The 22,528-nt window shown below is 35.0% G+C and overlaps 1 protein-coding gene across 5 annotated transcripts; it reads right to left on the reverse strand.

Annotated features, from left to right (window-relative positions):
* Nucleotides 1-8,072: 8,072 nt before the first annotated feature.
* On the reverse strand, nucleotides 8,073-18,181 carry LOC114270579 (ribosome production factor 2 homolog). Of its 5 annotated transcripts, none has more exons than XM_082891761.1 (9): nucleotides 17,782-18,034; nucleotides 16,755-16,832; nucleotides 14,799-14,928; nucleotides 12,172-12,244; nucleotides 11,841-12,044; nucleotides 9,528-9,773; nucleotides 9,177-9,419; nucleotides 9,005-9,070; nucleotides 8,073-8,530 (listed from the first exon to the last, which is right to left on the reverse strand). In XM_082891761.1, the coding sequence occupies exons 4-9, from the start codon at nucleotides 12,238-12,240 to the stop codon at nucleotides 8,429-8,431; spliced, it is 930 nt and encodes a 309-aa protein (XP_082747887.1). In that variant the 5' UTR covers nucleotides 12,241-12,244; nucleotides 14,799-14,928; nucleotides 16,755-16,832; nucleotides 17,782-18,034; the 3' UTR covers nucleotides 8,073-8,428. The 5 variants fall into 5 exon arrangements, with proteins under 5 accessions (XP_082747887.1, XP_082747886.1, XP_082747885.1 ...); XM_082891760.1 differs by having other exon boundaries at nucleotides 16,755-16,836; XM_082891759.1 differs by lacking the exon at nucleotides 14,799-14,928.
* Between the last annotated feature and the right edge of the window lie 4,347 nt (nucleotides 18,182-22,528).

Raw genomic sequence — 22,528 nt, forward strand, 5'->3', positions numbered from 1 at the left:
GAACAAGGAAGACCAACAGCTGAAATCGATTGAAGGGATTCTTCAACAGCTCAAGAGAGCCCTTGTTGAATGAGTCAAAACGAACTGGTGTATCTTGAAGCTCTCAAAGCATCAGAAACAACTGAAGCACCAGGAATTGGTTTAACAACTTCCTCTGACAAGTTGTCCATACCATCAGGAGTAAAAACCCTGATCCGTCAGAATAATACTATAATTGAATTGTGTCTAAGATTGTCGAAACAGGTTGAAGCTCTTGAAGGAAGAATCCGAGCCTTGGAAGCCCAAAAGTCTCCAGCACTTTCAACCGACGATCTTGTTGCAAAAATTGCAAAACTCTCACTCGGACCAAAGGAGAAGCCAAAGGAAGGGAAAGGACTTCTCAGAGTTCATAGAGATCCAAACAAGTTGCTACAAGAAGAGCTTGATAAACTCAGGCTTAAAAATTCATGATGGCCTCAACATCCAGAACAAGAACGGTGACCCTGCCACGAGTTACCAATCAGCCTCGGCCAACAACAGCAACACCTGGAGCACCACTATTTGAAGATCAAATCCGAGAATATCGTCAGGACCAGCGACGAAATTATGTTTTACAGAGAAGAGCCAGAAACGCACTCCAACGACTAAGGGGGCGTCCTTCACCATCAAATACCCTGGAGCAACAGCTTTCCCCAGAAGTACAATTGCAATTATCTATGGCGGAACGAGCAAATATAGCACCAGCCGAGGTATTATACCGAACTAGACGAGATGATGCTCATCATCGAGTTTATGTTCACAGGTCTGAGGAAGCAGTACTATGCGTAGGAGACACGCAGATTGAAAGGCCCTTCATACAGGAAGAGAGTTATGAAGAACTACGGAGGAGCCATATGCAATACATCCATCTTGGAGTTGTTCAAATCCGACTTCAAGTTCTACATCGGATAGAACAAGGGAATCTTGCTGTTCTAGTTCTCCGAGATACAAGATGGACGGGAGATCAAGCAACCTTTGCATCCATGGAGGTTGATCTTACACGAGGAATACAGATGGTCTACATAGTTCCCAATACTATGATGACTATTGGAGATTTCTACAATCATGTGCAAATCGTGATTCAAACAAAGGGGTACGAAAATTGGCAAGGAGGTGAAGCCAACCTTTTGATTACTCGAGGACTTGTCGGCAGATTATCCAACACTCCTAACGTTGGATTTGCATATGAAATTCAAGGAGTTACTGAATTTCTAACATCTCGAGGAGTCAAAGCAATACCAGGAGAACAGGTTCCAACTAATGTTTTGCGAGGACGAAACTGGATTATCCGACCACCAGTCCGACGGATACATCCTCAGCAACCTACAACAGCTGTCTCTCGAAATTTACCTGGTGGTAATTTCAGTCTACGATTCGGTGATTATGTAGCAGCTCAACGAGCAGATCCAGTTCATTATGATGCAAATGATAATGAAGTGATGCAGTCTGATGATGATGCTCAATCCATTCAGAATGAATCCCGTAATCAGCAAGAGACATTGCTTTACTTTGAAGAACAATCAAACCAGAAGGAAGATCTGGATATTTGGGATACGCTTGGCCAGCCTAGTGGTAAATATGATTATTTGGTTAAATACAATGCTCCCAGCCACTACTCTGGAAGAAGTTTTGAAGAGGAACGCCAACAAATAGTGCCAACTGGATGGGAATCAGATGATGATGATTATCCCTTGGGTTATGATCCTACATACACCCCTCATTCTGATGACTCAACGGACTATCCAGTCATGCCAAGCACTGACCAACCTGAAGAAACATTGCTATTCTTTGAAGAACAACCAAATGTTTTCAAAGAAACTCTTGAAGAAGCAAGCATGAGATATGAAGAGTTCCAGAGGCGAACGGAAGGTGGTGAGAAGCCGCAGTCGCAGCAGCCACAAAGGTCGTATTCAGAACGAAGAAAATGGAAGCCACGACCTCAACAAACTCATGAATTGCATCCACCGCAACATCGACATAGGCAAAGAATGTTGCCTACACCAGAAACTGATACTGATGCTGAATCATCTTATCCTCCTCAACAACAGTCAAGAAAACAGACGCAGAAGGACAAGAAGGAAAAACCACTCTGCCGAACTTGCTATCCTATGAGCGAGTATGAAGGATTCGATGCTGTCCAGTTCATCAAAATGGTACCACATGCAACTAGGCCAATTCGTGCAACTGATGGAGCTGTTGGCTATGATCTCACATCAATAGCTATGTACAACATACCAGCTTACGGAAGAGAACTAATCTCTACTGGTCTAGCCATGGAAATACCTTGTGGTATGTATGGAAGAATTGCCCCAAGATCAGGACTTGCCTTATTACATGGCATTGATATTGGTGCAGGAGTAATTGATCCTGATTACAGAGGGGAAATTAAGGTCCTTATCTTTAATCATAGTCAGTATGATTTTGAAGTCCGAGCTGGTGACAGGATTGCACAGATCATCTTTGAGAAGGTTTCTTTACCAAGAATGGTGGAGAAAGATGCTCGTAATCTCTGTGACATTAGAAATGATGATCAACACGAAGCTCGTAGCTGGAGAAGTACTGAAGGATTTGGAAGCACAGGGAAAGCGGTCTTGCAGTACAAAAATGATGATTCAGATGATTCACAGGAGTTCCATGATCCTTTGGGATATCAACATGATGAAGAAGAATCTGACTCAACCCTTAATATAATTGCCATGATGGAGGAAGTAGACAAAGAAGCAGAAACTGAATACCCGCAGTTTGCAAAGATAAAGGCTTTAATCGAAAGACGACAACAGAAGCAGCCTCAATATCTTCTATCTTCATCATCAGCCGTAACCTCTCATTATAATCCTCCGCAGGATTCAATGATGGGTCCCCCAGGTTACCCACCAGCAACAGGACAGGGTCCTTCAATCAATATTCCTGAAAGACCTTCTTATACAGGAATACGATCCAATTTCAGACGAGGAGCAAACAATGAAATGTGGAATTTACCATCAGCAATGCAACAGACCGGAGCTCTGTTCATTATTCCACAATCTCTTGGAAGATTTGATGATGTCTTCATGAGATGGGAGTCAATCACAAGATCCTATGTTGCTTCTCAAGGATTCACAGATGTCAGAGATAAACTTCTATTTATGGAAAATCTCCTCGGAGAAACGGAGAAGTTAATCTGGACACAATGGCGAATGAGGTATGCAGATGAATATGCAAACCTTGTTGCAATAGGCGATGGGAATGAAGGTACACAGAATATCATCTCTCAGATGAGAACTGTGTTTACTCTTGAAGACCCTTACCAAGGATCAACACTGATGCAGGAGGAAGCTTACCGTGACCTCGAACGACTTTCCTGCCGGGATGTGAAAGATATCATCAAGTTTCTCAATGATTATCTTCATCTTGCAACAAAGTCAGGACGATTATTCATCGGAGAAGAGTTATCCTCAAAGCTTTGGTCAAAAATGCCAGGAGACCTTGGTGAAAGGATCAAGAAAGGATTTGCAGAACGACATGGAGCAAATACAATTGGCGTCGTTCCCCGAATTCTTTATGCTTACAAGTATCTGGAAGCTGAATGCAAGAATGCGGCGTTCCAGAAGTCACTTCGTAATCTGGACTTCTGCAGGGAAATCCCTATCCCTGGGTACTACAAAGAACCAGAGAAGAAGTATGGTGTTCGAAAGGCTACCACCTACAAAGGAAAGCCACATAATTCTCACGTCAGGATTGACAAGAGGAAGTATTTACAAAAGTCAAAACATTGTAAATGCTACTTATGTGGAGAGGAAGGACATTATGCACGAGATTGCACGAAGGAGAAGAAAAATGTCAAAAGGGTAGCTGTGTTTGAGAATCTGAGCATCCCTGAAGACTATGATGTGATGTCTGTAGAGCCAGGAGATGAAGACTCAGATGCAATCTACTCAGTATCAGAAGGGATTGATGATACTGAACAAATCGGAGGTGGTTTGACAGAAACAATATATATGCTTCGAGAAGCCGATAATGTTTATTGGCTTGGAAAGGAAGGAGGATATCGTGCTCAGATAAAGGTCTCACCTGAGATCTACCATTGTCAACACGAATGGGATCAGCAAAACCCATTACCTGAAGACAGGAGACCAGAATGTACCACGTGCAGAAGAGATTTATCCTCATACTCGAAGGCTTTCTGCAACAAATGTAATGCTTTAACATGCGCACTTTGTGCCAAGCATTACTTCAACCTCACTACGTTTATAACTCGGAAAGCTCCAATTCCCTACAATCAGAAGCCATTGTTACAGGAGCAACAGGAGTATATCCGGTGGTGTGAAGCTGAGATGAAAAGGCTACGAGAAGAAGCTATCCAATATAAAACTGAACTTGAGGAGCTCAAGTTAGTAATTCAGCTTCAAAATGACGAACGAGAACTAAGGCAAAAAGGAAAGTACAAAGAAGAAGAAATACAGGAGTTGGAAAGAGAAGCTGAAGCTCATGTTCAATTCGAAGAAGGTCCTTCAGAAAAGATTCTTGCTCTTGGAGAAGTAATTGCAGGAGAAGAATACAAGGAAAAGAAGAAGAACATGCTCTACAATCTCACTGTAGAATTGGAAGTTCCAGGAGTCCAACGAGTTCAACTACGCGCAATTCTTGACACAGGTGCAACTACTTGCGTTGTAGATTCCGACTCCGTCCCAGAAGAAGCCTTGGAAGAAAATACCTATACTGTTGAGTTTAATGGTATAAATTCCAGGTCAAAGGCAAACAAGAAGTTAAAGGTAGGAAAAATGTATATCGGGGATAACTGGTTCCGCATCCCATACACATACAGTTTTCCATTCAAGCTTGGAGGACGAATTCAGATGATTATCGGGTGCAACTTCATTCGAGCAATGTATGGAGGCGTACGTATCGAAGGAGACAATGTTACATTCTATAAGAATGTAATAACAATCCAGACCCGCCAATCAGTGAATCTCTTGGAGGAGCTTGAAGATGAGGAGGATTTTACAGTGGATCATTACTATGAGCCTTCAATGGAATGGCTATTTCATTCAACCCATATCAATCCTCATTTTGAGCAGCAGTTTGAAGAATTGATGATGCAGCTCAAGACCTGTGGAATCATAGGAGATGATCCAATGAAATATTGGTCGCACAATCAGATTACCTGCAAATTGGACTTGAAAAACCCTGATTTTACAATCAATGACCGTCCAATGAAGCATATAACTCCGGCGATGAAGGAAAGCTTCAAGAAGCATATTGATCAGCTTCTACAGTTGAAGGTAATCCGACCAAGCAAAAGTCGACATCGTACCACAGCCTTCATAGTAAATTCTGGTACGTACATTGATCCAGTCACAAAAGAGGAGAAACGTGGCAAGGAACGAATGGTGTGTAATTATAAAAGGCTAAATGATAATACACACAAGGATCAATACAGTCTACCTGGTATAAATACCATTATGGCAAAAGTAGGCCATAGCCGTATTTATTCCAAGTTTGACCTAAAAAGCGGATTTCATCAGGTTGCCATGCATCCTGATTCAATTGAATGGACTGCTTTCTGGACACCCCTCGGCTTATATGAATGGCTAGTCATGCCATTTGGATTGAAGAATGCTCCAGCAGTCTTTCAGAGGAAAATGGATTTATGCTTCAAAGGAACTGAGGATTACATTGCCGTCTACATTGATGATATCCTGGTTTTCTCTCCAGATGAAAAGACGCATGTGAAGCACATAAAATCCATGTTGGAAATCTGCAAGAAAAATGGGCTTATCCTAAGCCCAACGAAGATGAAGATTGCCAAAGCCCAGATAGATTTTCTTGGGTCAACAATTGGGGAAGGAAAGATAAAGCTACAACCACATGTTGTGACCAAAGTGGCCCAATTTCCGGAAGAAACACTCAAGGAGACCAAGGGCCTACGATCATGGTTGGGCCTCCTCAATTATGCCAGGCAATATATTAAAGATTTGGGCCGCATGCTCAGCCCATTATACTCGAAGGTCAGCCCAAATGGAGAGAAGAGGTTGAATGCCCAAGATTGGGAGCTGATCCATAAGATCAAGGCCAAGATCCAGAAGCTGCCTGATCTGTCAATTCCCCCAGCACAATGTTCAATTATTCTTGAAACAGACGGGTGCATGGAAGGATGGGGAGGAATTTGTAAATGGAAGCTAGCTGCTAAAGACCCACGATCAACAGAGCAGATTTGTGCATATGCTAGTGGGAAGTTTAATCCAATTAAATCTACCATTGATGCAGAAATCTATGCATGCATGAATTCTCTAGAGTCTTTCAAGATTTATTATCTTGACAAACAGCAGCTCACCTTAAGAACTGATTGTCAGGCCATAATCAGTTTCTTTAATAAAACAGTGGATCATAAACCGTCACGGTCTAGATGGATAGCCTTTACGGATTACATTACTGGCTTAGGCATAGAAGTGTCATTAGAACATATTAATGGTTCTGATAATACTCTTGCTGATGCATTATCCAGGCTTGTTTATTCACTGTTTTCTATCACAGAATGGCCAACCAAGGAGGAAACAGAAGATATGGAGGTATTAATCGGCCTACAGCAGCTCGAAGAACTTATCCAGCCCTTCAGCAACATGAACGGATCACCCTCTCTCAGACAGAGCCATCAAGTCGCTGGATTGATCCTCAATTTCATCCCATTGCTGTACGATACCAATCTCTCATGCAGCAAATTGAAGATAGGTTCACCTACGACTCAGGAATCCCCCTTGATGAAATGGCAGAAATTCAGGCCAGTCTTACCCACGAAGAAGATGATGCTATCGGACAGGCAAGGACCGCAATCCAGCAGTTACGAAAAATCCAGCAGCTTAAGCTCGAAGCTGTTGCCAGAGCCGCCTGCAGTGACAACCACTATTCAGACATCCTGCCAGAGGTTCACCAGCATACCTGTGAACTGAACGAAATTGATAGTGAACTGTTTGACCTTGTTATCTTGATGAGGACATTTCGCTATTAAGATCAACAGATGAGTGGACTACATTTCATGCTTATCACATTGGGAAGAACGTGGTGGGCATAATAATAATAATAGCTGTCAGAATCTATGCTTATCTCTTTGAGCATGGACCAGTCCAATAATAGTTAGTGTCTGCAGTATTATTTCTCTATCTATGTCAGTCAGTAATAGTGTCGGCAGCATTATTATTTCCACTTTAATCAATACTCAGTTCCCTGAGAAAAACTGTGGAATAATATCGTTTGTCCTTTGTGAGATATTTGCACAATAATATGCTTGAATTATGGGCCTGTCATAATCTGGCATATCGCTTTAGGAAGATGTGTGAACCAGAGGTATGGACTTGTCATATCCTGGTAGCAAGTGGAGTCAGTGGAGAATCAAACACACCAATAATGTGTCGATGAGGCTATCCAAGTGCACTCGGCATTATTGAATGTTATCTTGATTTTCCCTATAAATAGGTTGCTAAGTTCAATGTTTCAAGCATCAAGAAGTTCCAAAAACTACACTTGACACTTGAAATTAGTATTCGAGTCTTGTGAGTCTTGTAATCAAAAGCTTCCGCACTCTGTGTAATAAAATTTCTGTAAGTTCTCTATAGTTTCTATAGTTCTTTGCTTATCTTACAGTAATTTAGATCCTGTTATATGGCCTCCATGGATGCAAAGGTTGCTTGATCTCCCGTCCATCTTGTATCCCGAAGTACTAGAACAGCAAGATTCCCTTGTTCTATCCGATGTAGAACTTGAAGTCGGATTTGAACCTCCAATATTCAAAATCAACAATTTATGTAACTACTGCCGTTGTATACTTTGCAGACAAGAAAATACTCAGATCATATAAGAAAAGACTAATGTTATATTAAAAAATTTGCCGTTGTATACTACTGCCGTTGTCTCTCTCTCTCTCTCTCTCTCTCTCTCTCTCTCTCTCTCTCTCTCTCTCTCTTCTAACAACTTGTATCCAACCTTCATTTGCTCATAATTAGAGCCAAATTTTTTATATGTTTACAACTAACTGGACAGTAGGACATCGCAGCAAAGCACAATAAATTTAGGCCTGCCCAAATAGGAAAGTCAAATGCAAATATATCATAGTAATAATTGGTCTGCAAAATAGACATACATTTGCAACATCTAGTGCCAATGTTAAGTGACATACATTGGCAGAGCAACAAATGACAATGCTCCTACACAAAACAGACATTTTAGGCCCTATTGAAATTGCTCCCAAAAGTTATATCTAACAAAGAAATGCTATAAGGATATTTTGGCTGATTGATACACTCAAAAGTAAATTGCATAATAAAATCAAATATTTTATAAAGGGGTGAAAACAGAAAACAAAACCCACCCACCAGCAAAATCAGGAGTAGTTAGAAAGCATAAAACATCACAGCAGCCAATCAAGGATTTAGAATTCTTAAGAATCTTGCTTCTGCTTCTTTGCCTCGCCTTTCAACTTAGCTTCTCGGCGTTCCCTCTTCACTCCCTTTGCTTTGTTGGGCAGAACCTTCTCTCCAACCTATACACATTGCAAAATCATGAGAGCTATAAAAAAATAAAAATAAATAAATAAAATGAAAAGGCAGCAAGACAGCATGGCTACTCGTGGCAAGATTCACAAATTTATAAATGGTTTCTTATATATATGACCACCTATAATGTGCAGAGGCAGGGTATACCCCAGATACATGACCCACCTGCAATACTAGTACACAAGACCAGGTGCAGCCAACAGGGTTCAAACTTAGGACATCAAAGTGTATGGTTTGTCCCAAAACCGGCCCTTAACCACCAGACTATCCGTGCAGGTTCAGGGTTTCGCACAAGGATAAGATTACAGCTTGGACAAAAGAAAAATAAATAAATAAATGAAGAGGACAGATTAGGCAATCACTCATGCTCTCTATTTATACTAATTAGGTTCCACCACTAAACTAATTAGATACTCCACTAGCTGATAAAATAATGTAAAGTATTACTGTTGATTTCTCACCTGTTGGTTTGGAATATAGATCCGCCCAATCTTTCCTTGTAAAGCATCCCCACTGACATTTTTCTCCTAAAACAACAAAAAAGAATTGTCGTTTAAAACATGCCATTACGCGCGCGCGCGCGAGAGAGAGAGAGAGAGAGAGAGAGAGAGAGAGAGAGAGAGTGTGTCAAACCTTCTTCTTAGTCAATTCAGGAGCTATCTTCATAGTTTCTTTCCTTAGGCTTTCATCAGGAAGACGATGTCGCCGAACTAACAAATCCATGGAGGGACCAACTTCAACAAGCTCCATCCTTGGGACTACAGTGCCAGATCTTTTAAGTCGCAGTGCGCAGTGAGTGAAGAATACTTTATTTGAAGACACAGCTGTACACACATAAACACGGTCTAGCCCAACAAGGCTCAGATTTGACACAACCTGTATCAAGAGAACATGCTTTTTACAACACTATACTGAATGCAAAGAAGGATAATGAGGAGATTATTTACTTGAAAAAGAAAAAGATAGAAAGCAACAAAAATACACCTGTCCCCTGAATAGATCAAGCAAAACTTCCTTCAAATGCTTCAACTCTTCTTCACTCTCAAATCCTTCTCCAATAAAAGCAAAGAAAGGTTTTGAACCAATTTGAGGAGCTAATTTCTTATCGTATGAGAATGAGTCCATGCTTTTGAAATTCTCAACACCAACCTCTACAAGATCATAAATGTGGTGATCATATGTTCGCCCCATAACAAGATTGTTGGGTCGCTTCTTTGAGTGAGAACCAAACTGCAAATACCATCACAAAAAACATTCAAATAGATGCCAGTCTTAAAATAAGCAACAAAGAAATAGTACTCGACAACAGTTTTCTTAACACACATTCTCATGTATGGGGTGGACAATTGCATTTCAAGAGTAAAAATGAATTGATAATGCAAGGGAACAACATATCTGCAAGCATTTTCTAATTCTCAAACTAGAAGGAATTAATGTAATATGGACTCCACACACATATTCTCATATATGAGAATAACCGTTTCATTTCAAGGGCAAAAAAGTAATTGATGATGCAAGAGAACAAATCTGCAAGCATTTTCTAATTCTAAAACTAGGAGGAATGAATGGGTATGTTTGGTTTGCATTTGGGAGATGAGTTTTGGAAAAAAAATTCTAAAAAATTGTTTGGTTTGAGTTTTTCTCAAAAAATTTCCAAAATCACTTTCTCTCTCTTACACATCAATCAATCACTTTTTCTCTCTCCTCTCTCCTCAATCACTTTTTCTCTCACACATCTACTCAAATTCTCTCAAAATATCAAATCATTCCAAACTCCCAAAAAAACAAGTCTCCCAAAATATACAACCAACCAAACCAAAAAAATTTCTAAACTCTCCCTAAATTTTTTTTCAAAAACGACTCTCCCAAAAACAAACGAAACAAGCCCAATGTATTCCATGCTGTATTTTACCTAGTTTGGACAAGAAAGGGGGAAAGATAGTGCATAAAACATAATCATATGACTTTTGTGAAGAAAGCACAATATATCATATTGATAACAGTGAATCATGCTAACACTCAAACTTGTGCAAACAGCAAAGGGACATTAACACTCGCCAGCATGACCTTTATGAGAAAAATGAAAAATTATAAGTGCGATACTAGGTTGAATCTATATTACTTGGATTGGAATAGATCATTCTAGTACAAAGAACGAGAATAGAACATGGTATGCCACATGCTCTAAAAAGTAGTATGATAAGGGTAGGCTTGTGTAAAAACACTCAGAATTTAAGGTACTTCCAAAAAAGAAAAATTTTCTTTTGGTGGGCAATAATTATAGATGCAACAATGTCTAGTTTATTATTCTTCAAATTAATCATGTAAATACACAATTCTAGAAGCATTATATATAGGGTTAACTACACCAAGACCGCCCAATATTAGCAAATATCACATCATCCCTCTCATTTATGACCTTGTACATTCTAATCTTCTCAACTATAAAAATCTTCACTTTCACACACTCTAGAAGGGCCCATTTATACATTATTTTTTATAGTTGAGGGGATCAAAATGTACTAGTTTATAGATGAGGAAGTAAAGAGAGATCCACCAATAATTGAGGTCTTAGTGTAGTTAACTTGGGATGAGAGCTTCTATTTACACCCAATAAATTTCCCATTACACCCACCTTATGCATTGTAAGACTTGTATTTTACGAAGAAAATTTTGTACATGAGGGTATTAACAATGAGATGTAATTACAACATCCCTATTAACACTTGCATATATATGTGTGTGTGTGTGTATATTTACATTTTTTCATAGCTAACTCCACTCTTTCTACATTTTAGTTCATTATATTTTTCCCCTCCCAATGAAATCTTTTTAACAAAATACATAGGAAAAAACTTGAGATCACTTTGGATAGCTAAATGTGCCGTTTTGGACTTAAGTGTATCAGCTTTCGAAATATCTGTTCTAGAATGCAAATTGCTAGGGTATTAGTGGTTTCTTATAAAAATGGTTGAATGGTTACAACTTGTATCTAAGTGTGGAGTGACTAAAAGGGATACAGTATAAGATAAATGATATTCAGGAGCACCATAAGCATTGTACTCTGAACTATTAAGGACTTGTAACTCTAGGCCAGGTGATACTTTCTTTGTTTGTCCCGGACTTGGTGAAAATACTTCACCTATTCAATAACATAATTGATTTTTCAATTTAGTGGTTATAGTAGGACATCTAAAGAGTATACTCATAGTCACTACAAAGAACGTCAAGCAACATATCATATTGACTAAATAGCAAAAAATTGCAAAGACATCTATGTGCTACGTTTCGGCATACCACAAAAAGGCTGCAATCAGTTTTGAGAGAGAAGAACTCCAAAGAAGCTTCACCGCCGCTCTCAAATGGTCTGATATTATCATTCCTCCGGGAATATTTAACAGAATCATTCTTTTTAAGATGATAAATTTCAGTCAAAATGGCATTCAGTACATTGCTTGTTTTTGTACCAAGCAGTATTAAGGTTTTCTTCCCATTTTCAACCTGCAAAAACACATTTTCAGAATAAAAAAAATGGTCACTTTCATTGAATGTGATTACTCATTTCTAGATAATGAAAAAATTGTTGCCTAATTCTTAATAACTTTGAAAGGAGCTCCGGACAACTCACAAGTTTGGGAGCACGTTTCTCAATTGCTCGCTTGGCTCTTCTGGTTTTGGGAGTTCTTATTTCTAACATGATTCTGTAGTCAGAAACACAAAACGGATACAGTAAGTAAAACAAAGACATTTACAAACTAAAAAAAGTAGGACATAAATATTTTTGAGTTGACAAGTTATTACATTGATACAATTTGTTTATGTTGCTCAACCTAAACAGTTGGGGATAAGTATTGCTTCTATATAGAAAATCTGTAGAAAAACAGAAATATGTGTATGTGTGTACCTATGAGACAAGAATTATGGACTATGTGCTAGTTTTGATTAAAAACAGAAAAATGAAATGTCCAATACATTGAAATCCATACTGCGTTAGGACGTTTTATTATGGAGTTGGGCATGATGTCCAAAACATGGCCCAATATTGATGTGCCACTATTATATAGATTGATGCATACTTCTGAGAAGGCTACGATAGGATTGTATATCAAATTTGATCACTTTCCCTTCTATTTAGATACAAAAAACTGTCAGTATTATCCATTTGGCCTCCAGATTAAGGAGTCGTCTATGAAGCACGGGTGTGGATATGGGTACGGGTACATTACAAGTATGCCGATACAGCAAAACTTAAAAAACATAGGATACGGGTACAACTGGGATACATCCATAGAAAATATATTTGTATATCTTCTATACTATCTATATATGTAAACAGCTCAAATGATGCAGACAGTGTTTTGACATTGTGTCACAACTTTTACTCTTCCAAAAAACCACAACGCTAAGAAGCATGGACACAGACACGGACATGGAAATTTTCTTACAAGCACCAATTCCCTTTCCTGGGAGTTTTAACAGGTGTGCCCTCACTCTTGTATATGAACCTTTGAAAGTATTATTACAAATATCACATTGTAATTGGCAATTTCCTTCTCCTTCCCCAGGTTTTGCTAATTTAGTTATATACTTCTACAATGTTTTGTTCTCGTCAAAATCATCATCAGGTATGCCATTAGGACTACCACCCGTAGAAGCCATTACCATATTTCAAAATAAAAAATTGATTCCTATAATAAAATTAATAAACACATATCATTAAAATTAAGAATTTCAGCAATGTCAACAATTTGATTTTTTCTTCAAATAAAACTAATTTGTTCTATCAAATAAAACTAATCAGCCAAAAAAGGAAAGAAAAAAATAATCAGATAGAGAAGGCAAATGGAAAAAGAAAAAAAACAATCAAAGAGAGAAAAAAGAAAGAAGGGTTACATTCTGCACCAAAAAGAAAAAGAAAAGAAAAGATTAAAAATCGGAGAGGGATTACACTCAGCACCAAAAAGAAAAGAAAAGAAAAGATTAAAAAGAAACTAATTTGATTTTACATTCGCTATCTATTTCCTTCTATTAATCAAAAGAGGTATATTTTGAACATTAATCCCTAATTCAGTTAACTTAATATGTGACATGTTCTGCAAAAAAACTCCAAGAAAATTAACTATTGCGTGTTTCACACTTCTTCCACTTCAAACATTCCTCAAATAAAAAAATAAAAATAATAAAATAAGCATAGTAGTCAAGCTCTTTTCCATTAATCATCTTATTGGACTACATGTTCTATCCCTACTCCCATTTTCTTTAATATTAAATTTCACATTTTTCAAACTAATAAATTTTTTTTTTTAAATTTGATCAAGGTTCTGAAAAGCGGTTGCGATCGCCGTAACGGTGGCGGTGACACAGTTGCGGTTGCGGGGTGTAAAGGCCGTAGTGTAACGGTTGCGGTAACCGAAACCGTGAATTTTTTTATTTTTCGCACAATTTGAAAAAACTTATCGATACGCATATTTTTTTTCCATTATTATATTTATTGGGTATAAAATAAATATTAATCAATTTTTGTAAATTTTTAAGTCTGATCCAATATATTTCATATTTTTAAATCACTATAAATTGAGTTTTTTACATTTTATTTTAATAATATTATTATTATTATTATTATTATTATTATTATTATTTCAAACAATATACAGATAGCCACACACAAACAAAATGGTTGAGTGATAGTAGCTGAATAGAATAACATAGGTTTTACAGTTTCAACAAATAAATAACATGTTCTTTATCTTCCCTCTTCCCTCTCTCTCTCTCTCTCTCTCTCTCTCTCTCTTGCTCCTCCATTTTCTCTCTTTATCTTCTCTCTTCTCTCTATCCCTCTTCCCCCATTTTTAGTTTTTTTTGTGTGTTTTTTTGAAAGAAGCGGTTCGGAACTATTACGTAACGGTGCGTAACAGGCCGTTACAGCTGTTACGACACCGTTACGACCACTACGACAGCCACTACTGCCGACACACTTGTGTATCTCAATCACACTGCAAAAGCAGCCGTAACAGGTGGCCGCAACCATCACAACCGTTACGTAACGACGCTACATAATGGTTGCAGCCGCTTTTTAAAACCTTGAATTTGATGCAATTAATTGGGCTACAATTTTACCTATACGGTGCTTTTTATATTCTCTTACAGAAACTATAGAAAAAAAGAAGAATGATCATGGGTGCTTGCTTCCATAAGAAAATTACTTCTCTTTCAACACATGCTTCATGTTACTAGCAAAATAAATGAATTTCACACCTTACTTTAATTGTTCTTCCTCACGTGACGGGTGGTGGATTGGCAAATTTGCCATTAGAAACCACTATTTTTCACCAAAAACCAGCAAAGCGGTTGGCAAATATTGGCTGTTTCAACTTGCCAGTTCGGGCTAATTGGCAAATTAGAAAAAAACTTGATTCAAATTACAAAATCTCAATCAAAGATTTTTTTTTTAAAAAATGATTTATAAATTAGTTAAAATAATCAAAATTAAAATAGATATTCATTCATCTAACATTCAACATTGACAAACTAGCACACTAGACATCCAACAATCCAAATAGTCAAGACTTGTATTTTCTTCATCCATTATCTATTACAACATACAAATTTACAATGATGATAAGTAAAAAAAATTTAACCACATTCAAATCAAAGATATAATTGACAAACTTCTATAGCTTTTAAGATATCGTTTGTGGCATTAATTCCACCCTTGTTAATTCATTTTTGCAAGGTGAAACAACAATGGGACATCTCATGAAATAGCTAACAAAGCAGTGCGAGGGGAGGGTGTTTTTACTTGGGAACATTGTCCTTGATGGATCGTTTGGCACACCCAAAAATAAAGAGCTAACCTATGCCCAAATTTCTTAGAATAATGGCAAATTTAGATATCGATCCACAAGCACAATTGTGAAATTAAACTAATTTAATTGTCAGTTTCCTAAATTAATTTTGATAAAAAGATTGAGGGATATCATGACTAAACAAGAATTAAAATGAAATTGAGAAATTGAATTGACAATTAACAGTATGATTTGAGATACTGATTTTGGAAGATTCTAGGGCAATAAATTCACCACTAGTTACATAAATAAGGTTTAAAATTGGAAATCAATTGTGCTATGGCTCGAACTAGGGGTGTGCGTGGTGCGAGTTGGTGCGGTTTAGGAGAAAAATAGAAACCGTACAACAGGTGGTGGATTGATAAAAGTATCACTAGAAATTGCCATTTTTCTTATCAAAAACAGGCGGGTTCGGTTGGCAAATAATGGCAGATTTGTCTAGGCGATTCGGGCGGATTGGCGGGTGTAACGAATATAATTCAAATTATAGAACTTGAATCAAAGAGTAAAAAGATCTAATTTATAAATTAACTAATATAACAAACTAGTAAACTAAAAATCCAACAAAATAATATTGAAGAATAAGAATTAAGTCTAACCTCAAGAACATTAAAACCAAACTAATAAGCTTAAATCAAAAATTTAAATAAAAAAACCTAATTTATAAATTAACAAAATAATCAAAATTAAAATAGATGTCCATTCATGTAACACATTGACAAACTAATAAACTAAAAATCCAACAATCCGAACAAATTATACAATAACAATCTAGTGGAATCCCAATCTTTGGTTCTTCTATTCAAAAATGTAATAGCACCATCATTAGAGCTTGCATGTGCATATATAACATGCTTTTTTTTTTTTTTCAGATACTTTTTTTTTATGGTTCATAACATTTGTTTGGTGTTTTAGTGGGTGCCACAGTTGGGTCGCCAAAGTGAAATCATCTTTCACCTGATGTTCTAGAATGATTACGAATCATTTGGTCCACCACACAAAACAGAGAGGAAAAATAAGTAGAGCATTCTTTTTTCCAGAAAAATAGAGAGGAAAAAAAAAACTCAGATTTGAAAAAAAAAAAAATTGCTGAAATTTTCAATACTCAAATTTGAATACATCTCTTCAAAATCCATTACAAAACTCAGATTTGAAAAAGATTGAAAACCCATTACAAACCATGTGTCCAATACATGGGAAAAATATATATCTTCTCTTTCCAGCCCTAGAAAACACAGAAACACCAAATCAAGAAGCAAAAGGTCCAAATCTAGAGACCCATTTCGTCAAAAAACACTAAAAAGAAGCCCAAAACAGAGAATAAGAGAAAGAGACAGCAGAAAGAGAGCAAAGACAAAGCACATACCAAATCGGCGAGTGGAGAAGATGCGGCGGCGGCGATCGGCGTGGTGTAGGAGCGAGAGGTGAGACAAATGTTGTTTACCTATCTGTGTACTCATGTTATCAATGGATTTTTTTTATACTAGGAAAAAGGTTTTAGAATTAAATTTATCGATTTATCTTTTAAATTAGTCCTATTTGATCAACTTAATTGCCAAAAGAGGATAGAATGTCACATAAGGGTAAAACTGAATCAATTTCAGAAGTTAGAGAATTATTTGAATGAAATTAACAAATTAACAAATTTCAACTTTGAAATTTATTTCTTAAAAGAAGTGAATGATGTAAATTTAAAATTGATAAAAAATGTGAGTCAGGTTAGAATAATTGTGGTCCTACATATCATTTTCTTAGTAATTTTTCTACTATTAGGATTGTTGTTCTCTTGATATGTAATATATAATCAAAATAACATCATCAAAATAATAATCACAACAGGTTATGACTAACAAATTAATCTTCAAAATTAACAAATTTCAGCAAATTAATCTTCAAAATTATGACTAACAGGTTATGACTAACAAATTAATTTCAACAAATTTCAACAAATGACTAACAGGTTATGACTAACAAATTAACACCATCATCTTCAACATCAGAAATATATAAAATAATTCCTACACACAGAAAAATTTGTTGAAATTTGTTAACATCATCAAATTAACAGATATCTTCAACATCATCATCTTCAATAATGAACAATGAACTAATGAACAATGAACATCATCATCTACACAGAATAAATAAATTTAGAAAAAAAAAAACAGATCTATATACTCATATTCAGATATATTTATATAAACAGATATATTTATATATATATATATAATAAATAAATTTAGAAGAAAAAAACACACACACACAGGTTGAAGAAACAGATCCATTCACTCAGTCTCAGATATACAGATCTAAACTAAACAGATCTATATACTCATATATATATATATATATGTAAACCCTAGATCCAAATTCCTAGAAAAAGAGAGAGATACCAGCGACGGAGGAGCGTCGGACCGTCGGTGAGGGAGGATCGGAGGATCGCCGGTGGTGAGGAGGGAGGCGCGGCGGTGACAGATGAAAGAGAGAGCGAGAGACCAGTGGCGAGCGAGAGAGAGAGAGGAGCGTCGTGTGTGAGTGAGGCTCGGTGGTGACCGATGAAAGAGAGAGGGAGGGACCAGTGGCGATGGCGAGCGAGAGAGAGAAAGAGGAGCGCCGTGTGAGTGAGAGGCAGAGGCTGTGTGTGTTTGTGTCTGTGTGTGTGAAACCCTAAACAAATATATATATCCAGGGACAGAACTGTAATTTCGCCTCGGGGATTGAGCGGGGTGGGGCCGGGGTCGGGGGTCGGGGGTCGGGGCCGGGGCCGGATCTGAAACACCTATCCCCGTCCCCGGCCCGGATATCATCGGGGATGAATTTTTGAATACCATCCCGGCCCGTAGGGGATATTTTTCGGTGAATAACCACTGAATTCGGGGTCGGGGGTCGGGTCACCGTCGGGCCGGTTTCAGATTGCCATCTCTACCATCTGTGCCAACCCAACACGCCAGAATCTCAATCCGTCCAACCCGTCCCGCCAGACCTCTAAAAATGCACGATACGATATGATTCAAATGACTTTGGTAATTTTGACAATATTTTGTATAGGTGAAATTGAATTAATCAGATAAATTAATCAGATAATAATGAAAAGAAAGGGATAATTATTATAAAAGACTTCTAAAATTTGAACCTTTAACAAAATAAATTATGACTTTTAATGCTGTTAATTTAAACTTTAATCTGTTGATTTCTTTTCAATGTAAATCATTCGTCTATTTTCATTAAGTAAAATCGATGGAATTTTTTTTTTTATTTTAGTCATTAAACTCAGTGTATATAGATACTTACATTGAGTTTGATTATTAAAATACTTATTTTTCCATCGATTTTACTTAATAAAAATAAATAAATAGTTTACATTAAAATTTTAGAGTTTAAATTGACGAAATTAAAAACTCAAAATTTAACTAAATTATAGTATAAGAAATCACTAAAATCAATAAATTATCGATATTATATTATATTTTTTAGGGTCAATTTTTGATATATCCTCTTTTTAAGTATTTTATTCAATTTAACCCATATTCTTTTTTAGTATTCTATTAAGTCCTATTTAATGTAATATGATCAAATCATCATTTCTAATTTTTTTTGCACATGTTTATATTTTGAAACGAATAGTACATAACAATAGTCTCTCATTTTATGAAAAAAATATCTCCCTTATTTTAAAGAGAAAATCTTTCCCTTATTTAATCGAGAAATTTATTCTAAGAAGAAAATCTCTCCCGTATTCCATGGAGAAAATATCAAATTATGAACTTTGAACCTTTTTATAATTTGAAAATAATTGAATAAAAAATCTGAATGAAAATCCAAATACAATGTGAATGTTTACAGTAAACAACAAACATACAATTAACTTTTGAAAAACAAAACACATACTAAAGTATAATGTGAATGTTCATAATATATAACAAACATACAACTAACCTTTGAAAAAATAAAATTCATACCAAAACACAATGTGAATGTTCACAATTTATAATTAACATATAACTAGCCTTAAAAAAAATAACTCATATTAATGTAAACATTTACACTGTAACATGAATATATTAAACAAAATTGAAAAAAAGTAAAAATTGACTATTTCAATTGTTCAATGGTAACAAAAATGATTGTTCAACTAACAAGCAGAGTAACAAAAATAACAAACATACAATTAACTTTCGAAAAAATAAAACTTATACTAAAATACAATGTGAATGTTCACAATTTACAATTAATATATAATTAGTTTTTTTTTTTTTATATATATAAAAAACCTCATATCAATGTGAACATTCACACTACAACTTGAAAACATAAAATAAAATTGAAAAAAGTGAAAATCGACTATTTCGATTGTTCAATAATAACAAAAATGATTGTTCAACCAACAAGCATAATAAAAAAAAAAACAAAATACAACTAACTTATGAAAAAACTTCAAAAAAAAAAAAAAAAACTCATACAAAAATTCAATGCGAATGTTCACTATTTACAATTAACATACAACTAATCCTAGAAAAACTAAATTCATACAAATGTGCACATTTACACTGCAACATGAAATAAAATTGAAAAAAAAATTACTATTTCAATTGTTTAATGGTAACAAAAAATTATTATTCAAACAACAAGTATAATAACAGATAACTAATAATATGTGAACATTCACATCTTGCAAAATATATAATTACGTCTATATTTATATTCCAACACTTATTTATCAGACTTTCAAATAATGTGAAACGTGAACATTTACACTAATTGACAAAAAAAATAGAAACAATAGCAGCAATAGAATTAGAAATTCAAAAAAAAAATAAAAAAATAAAAATTCAATCACTCTAAAAATAAAAATAAAAAATCGTCCACATCCTTATCTTCATCATCATCTTTATCATTATCACTATCATTAACAATCCATGCAATTTCACCATTCCACCAATCCAAATCAAACCAAACCCACATTTGAAGAATATGTTTATAACAAAATTAACTGAACATATATAGAGTTTCAACTTATAACAATGGAGAAACATAGAGTTTCGAATGCAGGGTAACAATGGACGAATACAAAACTTCGAACACCAAGTGGCAATGGAGGAACACAAAGTTTCACGGCAACACAATGGAAGAACATAATATTATTTCACCGCCATGTGTAAACTAAAGTTTTTAAATCCTACCAAATACAGAGTTTCGAAACCCTAACTCAATGAAACAATACTACAAATGTGAATGAAACTGATAAAAAAAGAAAAACGTGAATAATTATAACTACCAAAATAGGTAGCAACAAAAAAGAAATGTGTATATTATTTTTTTATGTAATACATATCAATTATAGACATAAGGATATAATAGTTCAACAAACAATATAAATCAGGAAAAAATGATCTCATGAAATAAAAGTATAAATATACAAGACTAACTAGGTTATAATTTTTTTGATAGACTTATTGTGTTAGAATACCTCTACAGGGATTTATCAATTAAAAAACTATATTTTTTATGATATAAATATATTTATTTTTATTGGTTAAGGGGTTACATGGATGGATTGGGAATATGTGATTACTTCTTGAGCTCGCTTAATTTAAGCTCGATCATTGGGCCAGAAGCACATATTACCTTATTATGTAGGGAAGCTTTGCCCGGATTCAATTTAGTTCTACATTTGTCCTCCCTCAGTTAAGGATGCAATCGGCTCAATATTTAGGTTTGGTTTGACATCTTCAAAAAAAAGTTAAAAAGTCACTTTCTTATTTAAATCATAGTATTGTATTTGAGTCACATCATCTTTCGACCACATCACGTCAAATTCAACTCATATTTCATAAAAAGTCAAAAGTGCACTTATTTAGGACATCCCAAACAATCCCTAAAATAAAATTTTCTACGGAACATATATTGTCAATTTTATTATTTTGACTATTGATATATACCGTTTCTTTTATCAAATCATACTAATTGAAATGGTTAGGTTTAGTGTGTGTAAATTGGTTTAAGACCTTTCAAATTTGAGCAACATTTTAGTATAATTACTAATTTATGTAAAAATATTAAATTAGTTAATTTGTTCACTATTTCAAATATATTCAATCTATCTATTTAATAAAAACTTCCCAATTCATAAATTAATAAAAACACAAAAAAATAAATAAATTACTAAGACCTCAAAAGTAGTGAATTTAGAGTTAAGATTATATATAATAATGGTTTACTAACTTAGGTTATAAGGATGACAATATTAATTAATTGATATCATTTTATTATTAGATTATATATTATAAATACAACATATGTTGAAGTGGTTGATTTTGATTTAGTTTGGTGCACAAAGTGCTTGATCCGGTACCAAATTGAAAATCGAAAAAAAATAAAATTTAAAAATCACACATCAATTCTTATAAAAAAAACAAATCAAATATGGTAGGTTCAGTTTGGTTTAATCGATTTGGTCAATTTTTTTTTGATTTTCTTGTATCCTTACACCTAGTCCATTATCTACCTATTTGTCTATGTCACTTATCTATTCACTTATATGTCCAAGTGTCGTCTTTCTGTCCATATCCTTTATTTGTGTACATGTCACCTATGTGTCCACTTGTTTGTTTGATTTAGTTTTAGAATTATGATTTGAATGTGGAGTTGCGTTTTGAATTTTTGAATCATGATTTGAAAAGAGAAGATTTGTTTGGTTGTGAGTTTTGAAAATAGTTTTAGAATGATTTATAATTTTTTTATTTATTTTTGATTGATTAAAATATAGAATGCGAGAGAATGTGAGAGGAGAAAGAAGAAATGAGGGAGAAAAAATGATTGATTAATAGTAACAATAATAATAAAGAGGAGTTTTGAAAGTAATTTTGAGTTATATTGTAAAAAATTGTTTAGTTATGAATTTTGATCCAAATCATGATTTAAAAATATAGTTGAGTTTTGAAAAGTAAACCAAACACTACCTTAACTTGTTTATGTGTCCATATTACCACTACCCCCATTATTTCTTTTTCTATTTTGAATTAAATTTTCTTACTTTTTAAATATGTTTAGATTATAAATCTAAATAATTAAAAACTTTGAACAGTTTTTTAATAAAAGAATCTAATAAATAAATAAAGGATAAATTACAAATATATAACT

Source organism: Camellia sinensis, chromosome 10 (genome assembly GCF_055761805.1).
Source record: "Camellia sinensis isolate YWXY chromosome 10, ASM5576180v1, whole genome shotgun sequence".
In the NCBI taxonomy this organism is placed as follows: domain Eukaryota; kingdom Viridiplantae; phylum Streptophyta; class Magnoliopsida; order Ericales; family Theaceae; genus Camellia; species Camellia sinensis.